General features: G+C 36.1%; 1 protein-coding gene and 1 non-coding gene across 6 annotated transcripts in view; both read right to left on the reverse strand.

Annotated features, from left to right (window-relative positions):
• Nucleotides 1–15164, reverse strand: part of LOC103715739 (chloride channel protein CLC-d) — a 34205-nt gene that overhangs the window by 3873 nt on the left and 15168 nt on the right. For 2 of the 5 annotated variants that reach the window (XM_039127372.1, XM_039127373.1), the window contains 18 exons: nucleotides 14383–14457; nucleotides 11368–11456; nucleotides 10303–10443; nucleotides 10138–10208; nucleotides 9941–10020; nucleotides 9714–9863; nucleotides 9548–9607; nucleotides 9366–9440; nucleotides 4207–4358; nucleotides 3599–3734; nucleotides 3398–3529; nucleotides 3225–3302; nucleotides 3083–3138; nucleotides 2907–2987; nucleotides 2675–2831; nucleotides 2472–2573; nucleotides 2307–2347; nucleotides 1365–1479 (listed from right to left, as the gene is read on the reverse strand). In XM_039127372.1, coding sequence (XP_038983300.1) covers nucleotides 1365–1479; nucleotides 2307–2347; nucleotides 2472–2573; nucleotides 2675–2831; nucleotides 2907–2987; nucleotides 3083–3138; nucleotides 3225–3302; nucleotides 3398–3529; nucleotides 3599–3734; nucleotides 4207–4358; nucleotides 9366–9440; nucleotides 9548–9607; nucleotides 9714–9863; nucleotides 9941–10020; nucleotides 10138–10208; nucleotides 10303–10443; nucleotides 11368–11456; nucleotides 14383–14457 — 1791 coding nt within the window. Of the gene's footprint in view, nucleotides 1–1364; nucleotides 1480–2252; nucleotides 2348–2471; nucleotides 2574–2674; nucleotides 2832–2906; nucleotides 2988–3082; nucleotides 3139–3224; nucleotides 3303–3397; nucleotides 3530–3598; nucleotides 3735–4206; nucleotides 4359–9365; nucleotides 9441–9547; nucleotides 9608–9713; nucleotides 9864–9940; nucleotides 10021–10137; nucleotides 10209–10302; nucleotides 10444–11367; nucleotides 11457–14382; nucleotides 14458–15164 lie in introns of all 5 variants that reach the window. The other 3 variants (XR_605426.3, XM_008803476.3, XM_008803477.3) reach the window with 3 other exon arrangements.
• LOC113463292 lies at nucleotides 6867–6968 on the reverse strand. Its single transcript, XR_003387290.1, has one exon. It is a non-coding gene; the product is annotated as a small nucleolar RNA Z159/U59 (small nucleolar RNA).

The raw sequence follows: 15164 nt of genomic DNA on the forward strand, positions 1-15164 counted from the left end.
CCCATAGACACTAATTAACTTAAATTAAGCAAGAAAAAAACTTGCACTATAACTTTTATTATTTGAGAAGAAAAAAAAAACAAAAGACTGTCTATTCAAATATTCATCAATCGCAAAGAGCCATGGCCATAATCATCCAAGACTCGTCCCAACTGATTGGGCATGCTTTATAGATTATATATGGAACTCTTTTATAGTTGACATACTTTTGTCAAGGCTAGGAATGGCATAAGCCATTATGATTTGTTGGAAAAGAAAACAGTGACAAAATATCGAAGCTATTTTGAAACTTAACCAAAGGACTAGCAACATTCTTTTAGAGTTTCGGAGATATCTAATTTATAATATAAGAAACACTACAGATTTATATTGTTTTCATCAAAGCAAGTTGAAACTTGCTGATTTTGGCAAAACCAATTCCATTTTTAGCTGGCACAAGCAATATAAGAAGCCAAAATATCAAGCCTTTCTAAATAATGCGGGGAAGATCAGAAAGAAGTTCCTTGATAGAAGTACAAAATGCTGTGAAAACACTTCATTATAGAGAACTTGACCTTGAATAAAAATGAATGGTGTTATAGGATTCATAAATATGAAATGACATTTGTTTTGCAAAAACCTCTAGGAAATGCATAGCACTTAGGCGGAAAGCAAGTCATGCGGCAGAGTGAATAAGTATTTTTTAATGACAGATATATAAACATTAATTAAAATTCACAAGATATAAACAGAAAATTTCAAATAAGTAATTTCTCTGGAAAAAGGTTATCAGCTTCATGTTTATCATGAGATTTAATGTAACATGAGTAAAATGACATTTTCTTCCTTACAAATAAAATAATAATATTAACCAATCGTTCAAATAAGTAGAAGGGCACAGTATTGGATGATGAATTATCAATACAAAACCTTAAAACAAACAATTTTATTGTAACAAAGGCAACCCTAGTACAATACAACATACTGTCTCTTGCAATATCTGACCCACACCATAAACTCACATTTAAGGACCACCTAGGCAGTTGGCCCCATGAAAAAGAAAAAGATTAATACCTTTTAAAAGATGGTACTAGGAAAAAATAAATTGATTAAAATGTGATAATAACTGTAGATTATTTTAATAATTTGGGGGTATTATGTGTATTATCCAAAAATCTAAGCATACCATTTTAAAAAAAATTTATGTTTATAAAGAATTATGATAGAGTCCAAGACACTATAAAAAATTACATGTTAACTATCATTCTAAAACGTTAGCGCAGGGAAATTTGCCTAAGATCACCAAATTCCTTGTGGCCAAAAGTTTAGTACGCTTTGACAAGGTTAATGGAAGTGCTGACACTTTTTCTCAACCATAGACATAACATACAAGAATTCGCGCCACGGAATGAATCGAGGAACTGAGGACGTTTCCAATACCGACAGCAGCTCCGGCTGAAGCAATTGTAGCAGCTCTGGCACCTATTGATTTTGCACCTTCTAACATTTCGAGACGAGAATTTACAAGAATTTTAATCCTTGCTCCTCAACAGGTGCAATCTTATATGTAATGATTGACCATTACACTTGCTATTTGGAATTACAGGTGCAGCATAGACAATGTGACATTTAATAACATAGACAGACAATAGCAGCACCAGTAAACTATTTTCAAAAATTAAAAAGTTCTGTTGAAATTTTCATAATCCAATACATATGAAGCAACATTTAATCTCACAGTACTTGCAATGTTCAGAAAATGCAAATTTATTTTTCATAAACATAATTCTCAGACACTGACGCAGTTCATGCCTATCTAGTACAAACTCCACTGAATTCAGTTTTCTTCAAAAACATATTCATGCACTAATTCACATAAGTATCAGAAATGTTACTCACATCAGATTCAAGAAAGTTAATATCAGCTATAAGTCAGATAATCTCCTCTTATTCGAAATTATATTCATGGTCATATCCTTTTATACTATCATTTTGCAAGAAAATAATACAAATTCATTAAAAAGAACTTCAAATGTTCTGTTGATGCAAGAATGTAACCTCTGTCTAAGTAGAAATAATATCACGTAGGAATATAATCCTCTTAAAAACTTGGTCGCTAGTCTACCCAAGGGAGATGATTGAAGACTATAAGTTATGCAGAATGCAAGTTTTCATCATAGCATACCTTGAATCAGTATATAATGCTGTAAAACATAAGTAATAATTAAAAATTGACATGGAGATGTTCAATATAAAATTGTTCAACGACGTACAACTTCACAAACTAGAAGAGATATTGAATGGGTTAAGCAGCATCAAGACCTTACACAGTTGATTGGAGCTCCATAGATTCTGAGTTATCATTCTCCTGTAATCCCAGAAAGCAAGATTCCAGTGTCATGATCATTACAGTTCTCAGAAGAGAAGATAATTGAATCAAACAATCCTTCCTAACACTTAACATGATTGAAGAGAGTCGTTCAGCTTATTACCTCAATTAACAAATCCTTTCTGGTAATTAAACCTATAACGCGAGAAGCACGAGGGACAACAAATATATGCCTCAATCCTAACTGGCGGAAAAGATTGTACACCTGTCATAGGTAAGATAATGTGTTTTATAAATATACAAAATATGCTGACTCACCTTGCAATGAAGAAAAGAAAAAAAAAAGGGAAATATAAGAGTACTCACCTTTGCCAAAGTCATATCCTCGGGCACAATATAAGGAGAAGGGTTAAGAAAAGGGGCAAGATCTAAGTACAACTCCAGTTCTTCCTCAGTCAGATGAATTTCCTCTATGGACGCTCCTTTGCTTGAAACAGGCTTCACAAAGTCACTGAAGTTGTGCCTAGACAAGAAAAAAGAGATGCTACATCAACTATATACAACAGAGATAAAACATTCACAGCGAAAAGACATGCACCTGTCGGATATGCCTCTGATATCACAAGGAAAAGGACTATTCTGAAAATCTGCTTTTGACTGTAGAAGAACCAACAAGTGACTGCAAAATCAGCAGTCACATAAGACATTTAAGCCATATTTTGACCCTCTGATCAAAGATGAATGGACGAACTGCATATATTTGCAAGTTCCTACCTACGAAGAATTAGACCTATCACAAGTGTCTCTCCATTCTGTCCATGATCTACCACCTGGACACCACATCATATGGGATAATTTATAGCAGGCAGCAAAATGTGTCACAAAAAATCAGAAAAATTTGAACACAGTGACTCACTGGGAAACCATTGTGCTTGTTGCTTCGCAAAATAGAAACTATGTCTGCAACTTTAACAATACGAGAAAAGTAGACAACCTGTCATGTGTCATCGAAGCAAAAACACTAAGTTAGAAGCTGATGTTATTGAAAGTAAAGTTTCTATACCTGTTTCAAAGCCGATGTTTGACTACCTTTTGATTTTTGCATGCCTCCTTTGCTGTCATAGTACGCATGTACTGTTTTGGCCTAGATTCAAGTAAGGGGATGCCCCTTAGTTGGGCTTGCTCTTCATACAGCCCACTGTTGAAAAAATCACCAACAGCCTGCACAAAAGTAATTTAGTACATTCATGAACTGCATATTTGTAGGAGGCATGAAATCAAAGAACACACCTTTGATATTAGAAGAACAAGCATGATAAGGGGTAAGAGTTTCAAGTTGTTTGTGATCTCAACCATAATAACGCATAAAGAAACTGTCATTCGCATAGAACCTCCAAGAAAAGAAGCAGCGCCAAGTAGCGCATACCTGGATTAAAAGTCAAACTTTAGGTTAAATTTGTTTAAGTACAAATATAATGCATATTAATACTTCTCCTCTTAAGGCTAAGAAAACCATAACTATAAACCATAAGCATCCCGACTTCTAAATGTCATCTTCCAATAATACTGGACCAAAATTAACAACCATGCGGAAAGAATGCTACCATGTTTGCCCCAAAGCATCCCTGGGAAGCTTTTGCAAACAAGGTTTTTTAGTGTGCCACAAGGTAGAGTTAGGGTGTTAATTTGGGGCCAAAAATGCCAGGTTTCACCTTGGTGGTTACTAAGAAAATAGATTTTACGGCCTTATTTGGGACCTTTCAGGGGACATGTAGCGTATTCCATGTTGAGAAGCAAAACTTAAATTACTACTGTATGAAATGGATAAGTTTTCCATACATAAAATCTTAAAATTGGTTTTTGACAAAATAAAGTAAAGATATAGCGATAAGACTTACGTTCCCTCCTCAACATTTAGTTTCTTGTAAAATTTAACCACAAACATTCCAACAAGCCGACCATAGGTTGATCCAATCATTATTCCAGGAACAAACTGACCAGCCGGAACAGCAGTTCCAAATGTCACCACTGCTAATGAATAAAACATGACCTGATAATACAATTAAACAAAAAAAGAAAAAGAATTACATACACAAAAAATGTGTATATAAGCAATGCTGTATGATAAACAAATTCAGTGAAAAGAATATCTAAACAGAAGAAGCATTGATATCTGAAAAATGAAACATGATCAATAAAAGATGGATGAATTCATGCATTTATTAGAATTCAAAATAATGTATGAAATAAAAACTAACAGTAAGGGAGGCAGAAACCTAACAAGCTGTTTCAGCTCAAGCCAACCAGTAAAGAAGGAAACACATTTCAGGGAAAGAAATGAAAATGAAAAGATTCTACCCTTAGAAAAAGAAAAGATCATAGAAGTTACTTGTCTACAGGAACCTAGTGGCTAATCAACTATGCATCATGCAAGAAAAAGAAGAATGAAGCTTGTGGGAAGACGCAATAAACATGGAGGTATGGAACAACATAAAATTAAAATAGTCATCAGGGATTATCAAGAGGAATAAAAACCAGTAATTAGAGTTCATGGTTCAACTCAAACAAGCATATTCGAAGCATAATCAAAACAAATCCATGTCTCTTCAATAAAGGCACTGTTTTTATCAAGTATGGAGCAGGATTATGAAGATGGCATGTGCTTTAAAAAAAAACAATACAGATACTGAAACTGTATATGCCCATGTTGATCACAAAACAAATACCAGTTTGCAAACACAATCAGCAAGTTTCTTTGATACATACCAAATTAGAAACACAAGATGCAATAGGAAGAGAGAGGGAGGAAAGGGTACATAAGCTACCGCTTCACTAAAATCAGCCACCATACGAAAAGATAGGGGGAAAATATCTGGAATTAGAAATCCTAAAAAACTAAACTGAGGAAATGATGGGTTATGAAATTAATGCACTTGAGAAGAAAATAATCCAACTTCTATCACATCTTTTAAAAGAGGAAAGATGCTTGATTTTCAATATGGCCAAGCTGGTTAGCATTGACCTTCATATGCAAGCAGTGTTCCCAAATAACATGATGGTCAACTTCCGCTAGTAAATGATGGATGGATGGAGAAGTGAATTTTGAAAGAATTTTTTCAGTACACTTCTTGGTACATGTCTAGGTCAATACATATGCCGTACAGACATTGATTTTAGTGCGTAAAATATCATCAGTATTACTTAAACATCAACCACACAGTAAGGAACAAGGCTGGTTGAACTGTCCCGAACCAGGAGGTTCAAGCTTAAGTCAAATTGAGCCAGTCAAGAACCAGAATGGTTCAACTGGTTTAGATGGTTCGGCCCTTAACCAAACCCCGATCCTCCCATGGTTCAGTTTTGCAATCTTTCTCCCTCTCTCCCTCCACAGACTTGTTCGCGATCTCTCTCCCTCTCCCTCCCCCTCTCTCTCCTATGATCTCTCTCCCCCTCACTTGATCGATCTCTCCCCCTCTCTCAATCAAACCATGCAACGACGACGGCAACAATAGATTGTGCGACATTGACAGCGAATGGGTACAATCAATCTCTCTCTCCCTCTCCCCCCTCTCCCTGTCCCTCTCTCCCCTTCTCTCCGAGCCCCTAGGGTTAGGTTTAGGGTTAGGATTTTCTCTCCCACCCCCCCTCTCCCTCCCTCCCCCTCTCTCTCCCACCCCCATACCTCCCTCTCCCTCTCCTCTCTCTTACTCTATCTTCCCTTCTCTCTCTTACCTTCCCTCTTTCTATTTCGGTACGCCCCAGAAGGGCACAGTACAGACTAGACCTGATCAAATCTTGAGCAATCCGCCAAGCCTAATTGAGCCCAGAGTGTTTTGGATGGGCCTGGGCCTTGTTTTTAAGCCTGGCAACCTAAGCTCAGCCTAAAATTAGAGCTGACCCATTAAACAAGCCAGACTCGGGATTACAAAGACTCAGCCCAAGCCCGATATTTTTTCGATAGATAGCATGGTATATAACCCTTAGGCTTTAGCCCATGCTCGCCCGGTTTGGCCTTCGCCTCAACCCCCGACCAAGCCACCAATTCCTCGACTCCAAAACCCTGACAAACGGCTAGAGAGGGACAAGAGAGAGAAAGAGAGGCCCCTTCCTCCTGCCATGGTGATCCTCTATGGCTCTACACCGTGGTTGCGAGAGGGGCAGTGATCCTTGCTGAATTCGCTGCCATGCTAGACAACACTGACACCATGACCCGATGGATCCTCGAGAAGCAGCCCCTGGACTTCGACTCCAAGCTCTACCTCTCCCAAGACCGCTACATCTTCCATGTCCTCTAATCCAATGGCCTTATCTTCCTCTGAGATGGCTAGCGATGGAAGTCAGTCCAATGCCACTCCCCACTAATTCCATTCAGTTATCGATATTATTGCTTCAAATCATCATTCTAATCCATTTTAGTTTGACGTGGTGTTAATAGATGGCATATTTTGTCTAAGGTCGAGGGTCTTGATTGGTTAATGAGAAAAAATTTGGATTTTTAGGGTTTTCGGTGGGTTGTTTCTATAGCTTCTTGTTTATCCGGTAACAAAATGATGGATGGGTCTCCTCAGTTCAGATCTCCATTAGCTTTTCCACATGGATGGTGATCATCACCAAAACCCTCGGAAGAATGAAAATTATTCTTTTGATCATCATCAAAGACACCATGAACTCCCAATGAACTACAAATAGCATAACACGAAAAAAATTTCCATCATTTGATCCGAACTCAAGCAGAAGAACGGAGAAGTGTATAGCATTCATCTCGTGGCCGCCGGAGGAAGTGCTTTTTCCTATAGCTTGTTACTAGAAAAAATTGTATGGTGAAGCCCGGCCCAAAGATGCGTGGCGCGGAGCCCAAAGCGCCTGTCCTTGAGCCTAAGAAGTAGGTTCAAAGGTAGGGCTGGGCTCAGCCAGGCCCGGGCCTAATTTTGGTCATACCTAGGGCTGACCCCGGCCCTTGGCGCAACCCACTCGATAAGCAAGTCTAGTATGGACCTATGTCGTACCGAGCCAGTTGCCGACCGGTACGACCCCCGATACTAGTTCGACAAACCTTGAACTAAGAAATACCATAAATACTTTTGTAGCTAACATGTATGTCTCTCCAGGTAAATGGTAGTAAAAGACAAAATTATCAAGTTTCAACACTATATGTTACAAATAATAGCAAGAAATTGAAAAAAGAAAGAGAAAAGATATAATCTACTTTTAATCAAGGTTCGTTGTCTCGGTACGGAACTGCATACCGGTGGGAATGCCCGTAGGTATTAATAAGAGAAATATTTGTTTATTTCCAGTATGCACGTTTACCATTCTGTCTGAAGCCATTTGAGGCACAAAGTAACAAAAAAAAAGAGCTTTAACAAACTTACCAGTTAGTAGAAGATAAGAGAGCACATAAACGACAAAATCATGCCTCCCTCTTCAACCTACTTCCCTTCTCTTTTCTTTCTTCCTATCCATTTGCTTATTTAATTAATTCATTTATTTTATTTTTTCATAGCCTTACAAGTCTCTCAATATTTCAGCTCATACTTTCCTTGGGGAAGAAAAGAGCCACCAAGGAAGTATTTGCCACAATTTTTGCTTGGTGTCCGCTAGATCAATAAAGTTAGAAAAATAACATTAGATATGCATGATACTTGCCATCTTCTCAGTTCTTGAGATGCAAAATGCAACACGGTCATCCATACTTGTAACCTGCGAAATTTCATTTAATGGTTCTATAATCGGCACACGTGAATAGACAGGCTTACTATATTGATATAGTCTCAGGGCTCCATCTTTTACATAGTTTATGTTTTTTTGTTATTTCTGTGTTTTCCATCCAAAAACCATGTTTAGGCTTGGATTTTCAGTTGAATCATATACTAGGACTGCCAAGCAAAAAGGGACCACCTAGGTGTGACAGGAAGCCTAACCCAACCCTAAACCACCACACTTAATTGCTTGAGCCTTGGCCTTTCTTCAATGCCCACGGCCATCACTCATCTCTCGGAATGGAGGAGAATGGATGATAATCTTGGAAATAGAATTGCACATGTTGAGTGTATGGAAGAAGTTAAAAAAAAAATATACAGTATAAATCTGCAGAAATACGTAGAAATCTGCAGAAAACAGCACAGCGAAAAAAATACTATTCACATGAACAGTAACTCGACCCGGTTACTATTCACGGAACAATAACTCGGCTTATAAAAAGAGAGGACAACAGCCAAAAAAAGAAGAAAAAATCCTAGAAAGGTGAATGCCATCGTGGGCGAAGCCCTAAGAGACCCTTTTCCTTCCACTTTCTTCCTGCTTCTTGATCTATTTCTTTTTGGAGCCACCTTCTTGACCCTGTCATCCTTCATCTCGATACATTGGTGGAGTGTGGCCTGAAGATTCTCATTGAATTGGAGGGACCAAACTCGCAAAGGTAATTATCCGACTAGTTCTATCATTATCTTTTGCCCAGCCCACGTTTCTTCGTCCATCAATCATTATCTCTACCCATCATCATTACCATCGTTGCCATCTATCACATCCTTGGATCCCGAGATTATTGGAAGTATTTTTTTTATTGTTCTGTTGTGGTTATTTTCGGTTTGCTGCACTAGTTATATTTCATTGATTAGGCTTCATTAATAAGATATCTATCATGTTCTATTTTGCGTTCACATACCTCTATGATGATCTTTTGGAGTGATGAGTATTTGCTGAAGTGTCTAATTAATCGCATCATAATTGATTATTAAGAAATCAATCTACACCTGTAGTAATCGATTATAGGTTGCACCATATATTCATAACATGGCTATTGCAACTCATAATATGACTGAGTTGCTAATTTTTGACCCCATAAGGTGAACGAAAAAGTGTCAGAAAATATCCACAGATGCAGCTGAGGTGCTCAGCTGAGCAGAAACAGACCCTCAGGATCCTCCCTAGGGCCTAGAGAAATGGAAGACAGGAAACATACTAGAAAAGCAAAGTCAATCAAAATGGCGTAGCTATATATAACAAACAAAGTTGAAAAAAATATAGTAATAACTCAATGACAACAAAGTTTTAATACCAGAAAGGTGAGAAGGCTTTGAGCACTATACTCATGAAATGTTTTTGCACTAAATAAATTGCGTATTGCGTCATCCTGCCAAAAAAACAGCAAATATATAGAGACTTAGAAAAGAGGGGGAAGAATGAAATTTAATGTTAAAATATATTAACATCGAATATGATGCCTGAATATTATCAAACCTGTGTATTGAAGAAAATGGTTGCCAGATCATTGTATTCTTTATCATCAGAACAGTAAAACTGTATGCGGCAAAATTAAAGAAAAAATAAGAAAAAAAAGCCAATATTTACAAGATAAACAGCAACAGAGAAAACATCATAGACATCAATATGATAGACATCTCACATTCACGAAATTTCCATCTGTCCCAGGTGGACGAGGGCATTCAATATCAGGATTAACTTCTGAATTAGGGCATGGACTGCACTTTCTAAATAGTGGTAACCCAAAGGAAATAACTGAGGTTATCAGGGATATAAGGCACACTTCAATGATCTGCAAGATTTGAAGTAGGATAGCAGAGAATTGAGGAAAAAAATTACAGCTGATGTCAGCCAAAGTTCTTAACATACCTTAACTCTATTCCCCTTCTTATGCAAATCTTTTCGACGCCAATTAGTTATATAAAGAGTGAGCTGATTAAATAAGGCTCCTGAATAAGAAAAAAAACAGCATAAGACCAATCACCAAAAGAAGATATCAACCATATAAACTGGACAGGTAATCTGTACATTTTTTTTAATCAAAAACAAGGTTAATGAAAACCCACCAAGAAGACCACCAATAACCCCGATAATGGCCATGGGCAGTAATTCCTGAAAAGAGTAGTCTTCTTGACCACTTTACGTGTAAAATAGCATTATATAAATACAGCACTCAATGGAGTATTTGTGAATTAAATATGCAAAAAAATGAAACAAGATCAATGTCTAACCCTGATATGTCCCAAATTATGAAGCCACCAGAACCAAAATGTCCACATTTCCCACTCTTGCACCAGCCCATCGCAGACCGAACCACAACAGCCACAACAGCAGATGTAAAGAAAACTCTCCACATAAGCTGGCTTCTCCACCTGCAAGAAACAACAGGACAGCATATATTATCCACTCTCTTTCAAAATCTCAATAAGTTAGTGCCAAAATTTGAACATAAGAAGGAACATAAAGACAAAACTGAGCCTCAAAGTCCTTTTTGGTCAATTTAGCCAGTTTGGGCTAGTTCAAGGAAAAATTGACCAGTTTCAATCCAGTTTTGGTGGTTGTTGGCTAGTTTCAGCTGAAACTAACCAAAAATGATCATGGAAGCGATGTTTATTCATAATTTTGATATTTAATGACACATTGGGCCATTTCTTCATTTGGTTAAACAAATAATGTTGATTATATGTTTTTAGTTACAAGAATTGATACTTATAAATGAAAAATCAAAAATCTGAGAAGTATTTTCCTCTTATTAAACATGGACTTCTGTTTTCAAAAATTTACAAGTATTTATGAGTTTGGTCTTAAGCTATTCAAAAGCACTGTAGTTTTTTTAAAAACAAATGTAGGAAGTCTTCTTTTGGGTCTTTGCAGGATTCTATTCCTATTTAGCAGATCATGTTGGCTGATATGTAGATTCGAAAAACCTAAGCTCCGGTTGTTAGATCTGAGCGCATATTATAGGCATGCAAATAACATATATAGTTGTGTCTTCATAAGTTACATATTGTGCTTGATACAGTGGTATTCAAGATATCAATTTCTTAATCATTTGAAACTTTTTATGCTAGTGCATTTACCTTTTCATAGAGACATATAAAGTTAAGTATTTAATGACTGGATTATCATCAAACAACTAAAAATAGCAAAGTGCTTTACAAGAACTTATTTTTTGACAAACTGCTGTAAACGAACTTTCTTTTTGCTAGCACTAGTGACAAGAGTTAATAAGCAAAAAATACAGTTCTAGAAGCTAAAATTTGTGTACAGAAGGGTGAGGAGAAAAGCTTTTTTACCATGAAGTAACCTCTTCCAGGGCAAAGAGTACACCACCAACAGGAGCTCTAAAGGCAGCAGCAACTCCAGCTGCACATCCACAGGTTACCTTTTCAAACATTGAAAAGATATTCATGAACTGAATCCAACAACTATTAAAATACTCATGTATAGAAATTTAAATTGCTAAGCTAGCATCACTGTTACTGCAGACAGAGATGAGAAGGCAATAATCATGCAATTGCACAACTTCACAAGTGTATCTTTGCCCATGAGCTCATGTAAAAATGAATTCTCAGACAATCTCTATTTCTGGTCATCATTACAAACCATTTGTATATCATCTGTATGTGGATTCCCCACACCAAGAATTAGACAAATAAGACATAGAAGTAGCAGTCTATTCCATGATCCAATTCCCAAATAATGTTGTAATCATGAAAATACTAGAGAGTATTTCATATCGTGAAAATATTCCATCATTTATCATCCTATTGAAATTTTCCAGCTTAAATCAGAATGCTTGTGCATATGTCACCCTAGTACAGTCTTTCTATACTTGTTCAACCCCTAATAGTTCCGCTTGCATTTAGGTTATATCATGCTCTCTGCATATTTTTTAAGATAACCTAAAGGAACAACATTTTCTATTCCATTAGAAGCTTATAAAGCAAACTATCTTGACAATAGAGGTCTTTATTTGTGACTTTAAAGGTGAAACAAATAAATGCAGAAGTTATGGATAATAAACAAACACAAAGTGCAAATTTTGAGAGAATGAAAAACAGGTAGTTAATGATAGAGGAGCTCTTACATCTGGTGGAAAAAAGTTGTAAAGCACGCTTTTCCACATGAAGTATGCTTAATATGAGATAGACTGATACCATGCTGCATGGAGAAGGAAGTTGACTATGGTTTGAATGGCTTTCAAGCTAAACCAGATCACTGATATTGGGGGAAGATCTATAAATATTATTTTAATCGAGTGATGGCAAAGGGTATACAATGGTATCAAAGAGAAATAGGCTGAACAATGGGTATTTGGTTTGATGAAGTCTTAGTTCAGTTAGCCAAGAATAACAACTCAAAACACCATCATGCCAAAAGGACCCTACCATGTCTCTCTAAATAACACGGGCATGCATGCACCATCTACATATCTATGTACACCATAGATCATGATTAATGATAAGGATTTTGATTTTGAGATGTCCATCGCTGATTTTCAGTAGGAAGCATTTGGAGCCAAATTGTCTCAAACATCCTAGCCAATACATACATATACATTCATGCATTCATACATACATGATAGATATACATATATATGTCTCTGTGTGTGTATATCTATATATATGTATCTGTGTGTGTGTATATATGTATGTATCTGTCTGTGTGTGTGTGTGTATGTGTGTGTGTGTGTGTGTGTGTGTATATATATATGTATGTATGTATCTGTGTGTGTGTATATATATATATATATGTATGTATGTATCTCTCTCTCTCTCTGTGTGTGTGTGTGTGTGTATATATATGTATGTATGTATATATATGTATGTATGTATGTATATATATGTATGTATGTATGTATCTGTATATATATATATATATATATATATATATATATATATATATATATATATATAATATGTGTATTTATATAATACATGTATATATCTGTATATACATATATGTATATATGTGCATGCATGAATAAAGAGGTAGAAGTGAGAGAGTCTCTTGAGCTAGAACCCTGTGGTAGGATTCTAGTCAATATATTGTCAGTCCAAGATTAAAGATAGACCCTCTAGACTGAAGATCCATCTTTTGATCTTTTGACCATAACACACCGACACTAAACAAATCTTCACAAAAGTTTTAAAGATTCACCAACTGTAAATTGTGTGGCACAGCATGACAATGTCAATACAACTGCGGCACCAAAAGGTATGACACAGCATTTAAATTAAAAAACCCAGCCATTGACAAAGACCTACATATCTTGAAACATATAATTAACCAAATTTCAACAGTTTGTATCCTTGTAAACCATAGAACAAGACATAAAATATCTTTCTGATATTTTTTATTATATAAATAATGAATGCATTTCCAATTTAGATGGAACTGATTTTATAACAATAGGATTTAAGAACAAATATCTCTCCCTCTCTCCGTGCATACAATATAACCAACAATACACAAGAAGTTTGGTACAAAACTTCTTCCTTGATAATGATTTCTTTCACAAATGTCAAGAATAACATTGTCTAGAATATAACATTTCTTTAACAATCATTCTTCTTTAACAGCAACCTCCAAAGTCAGTTCTGAAGAATCATGTCCAATATAAAAATAGTGCACAAAACAATGCCCCCATTACATCATCACCATGAGTACCACCTGGTCTACCATCACATTCAATCATAAATATCACTACCAGCACCATCACTCTTAATGAGCCAAAAACACAAACTGAAGCATCACCATCAGCAATAATCCCCACTAGATGAAAGATCTCATGTATACCAATAAAAACATTAGGAATAGCTCTCATGTTGTCACAAGTAGCAACTTTCATGGACTTATAAATCCAGTGAGATACCAGAAACATTGACATTGCTGTTTTGGATGTTGCAATGAATACTATGAAACTTTTGATTTTTTTCAATAAAAAACAAATAAGACTCGACATGCTGGGCGGTTAGCTTTTTCAACTTTTACTCTAGACTTATTGCGTGATGTCTACTAAACAATGTTGAAAGAGTGGTCTAACATCAAATCCATAACTATAACATTAGCATACAGACAAATGCAAGAGAATCTAAGAACTGTCACAATAACAATTTAACATTCAGAAAAGCAAATATACAAATATATCCATACAAAATATCTGAATGGATCGGAATTTAAACATAACAGAATGTGAGTCAAATATGTAAATAACTACAATTTAAAAAGCAACTTCCAAATGCAGTATCTCATAACAAAAAAGAATGTGAGGAATACCATAATTCAGAGAGGAACAGACAACTCACAAGGTCTCGGCGATCTCGATCACTCTCGAAAATGCGTAACCACCTTGAACTTAGGTGATACTTTGTGGATCCGCACTGTATATGTTCATATCATGATGGCCATAAATTAATAAAAATGAAACACTAGTATTTGATAATATGCTGAGCAAAAAAATAAGGGAAGTAAATATAAAATTGGCCGCATGTATTAAAAATTTAAATAGCTAGAGTCAAGTTGCATACAACAAGAAAGGAAAAAGCAATCACAAAAATTCTGAAGTAACACTACCAAAGTTTACTAAAGCAATAAAGTGAAAATTAAAATTACATGTCAACATGAAAATGAACAATTGCATAGTTGATTGTAAGTTTGTAACCAGTGCTTCTAAATTGTGCTCCATGAATAAGGCTAATTCCACAGCCAAAAGGAATCAGGTTAGTTTTCATATGGCTCAATATCAACATACTGAAAAGTAGAAGCATCATTTGATGTGAAGCATGGGTACTTTCTTAAGATAGCCGTCTACAAAGCCTATACTTAGGATATCACCTGATACCGGTCAAACAATTCCCATTAGTATTCATTTGTTGGTTTATCACATACCAACAGGATATGGTATGGATACCACCCGGGTCAAGTAGCTTCAACAGTGAAAAATGGCATCCCTATGCAAGAGACTTTCCCCACTACATGGTTTGCAGAGGGTCAGATGTATGCAACCTTACCCCTGCATGCGCAAAGGTTGTTTCTGTGTTTCGAACCCATGATACACAATTCACAATTGAGCAACTTTACCATTGTG

Source organism: Phoenix dactylifera, chromosome 6 (assembly GCF_009389715.1).
Source record: "Phoenix dactylifera cultivar Barhee BC4 chromosome 6, palm_55x_up_171113_PBpolish2nd_filt_p, whole genome shotgun sequence".
Classification (NCBI taxonomy): Eukaryota; Viridiplantae; Streptophyta; class Magnoliopsida; order Arecales; family Arecaceae; genus Phoenix; species Phoenix dactylifera.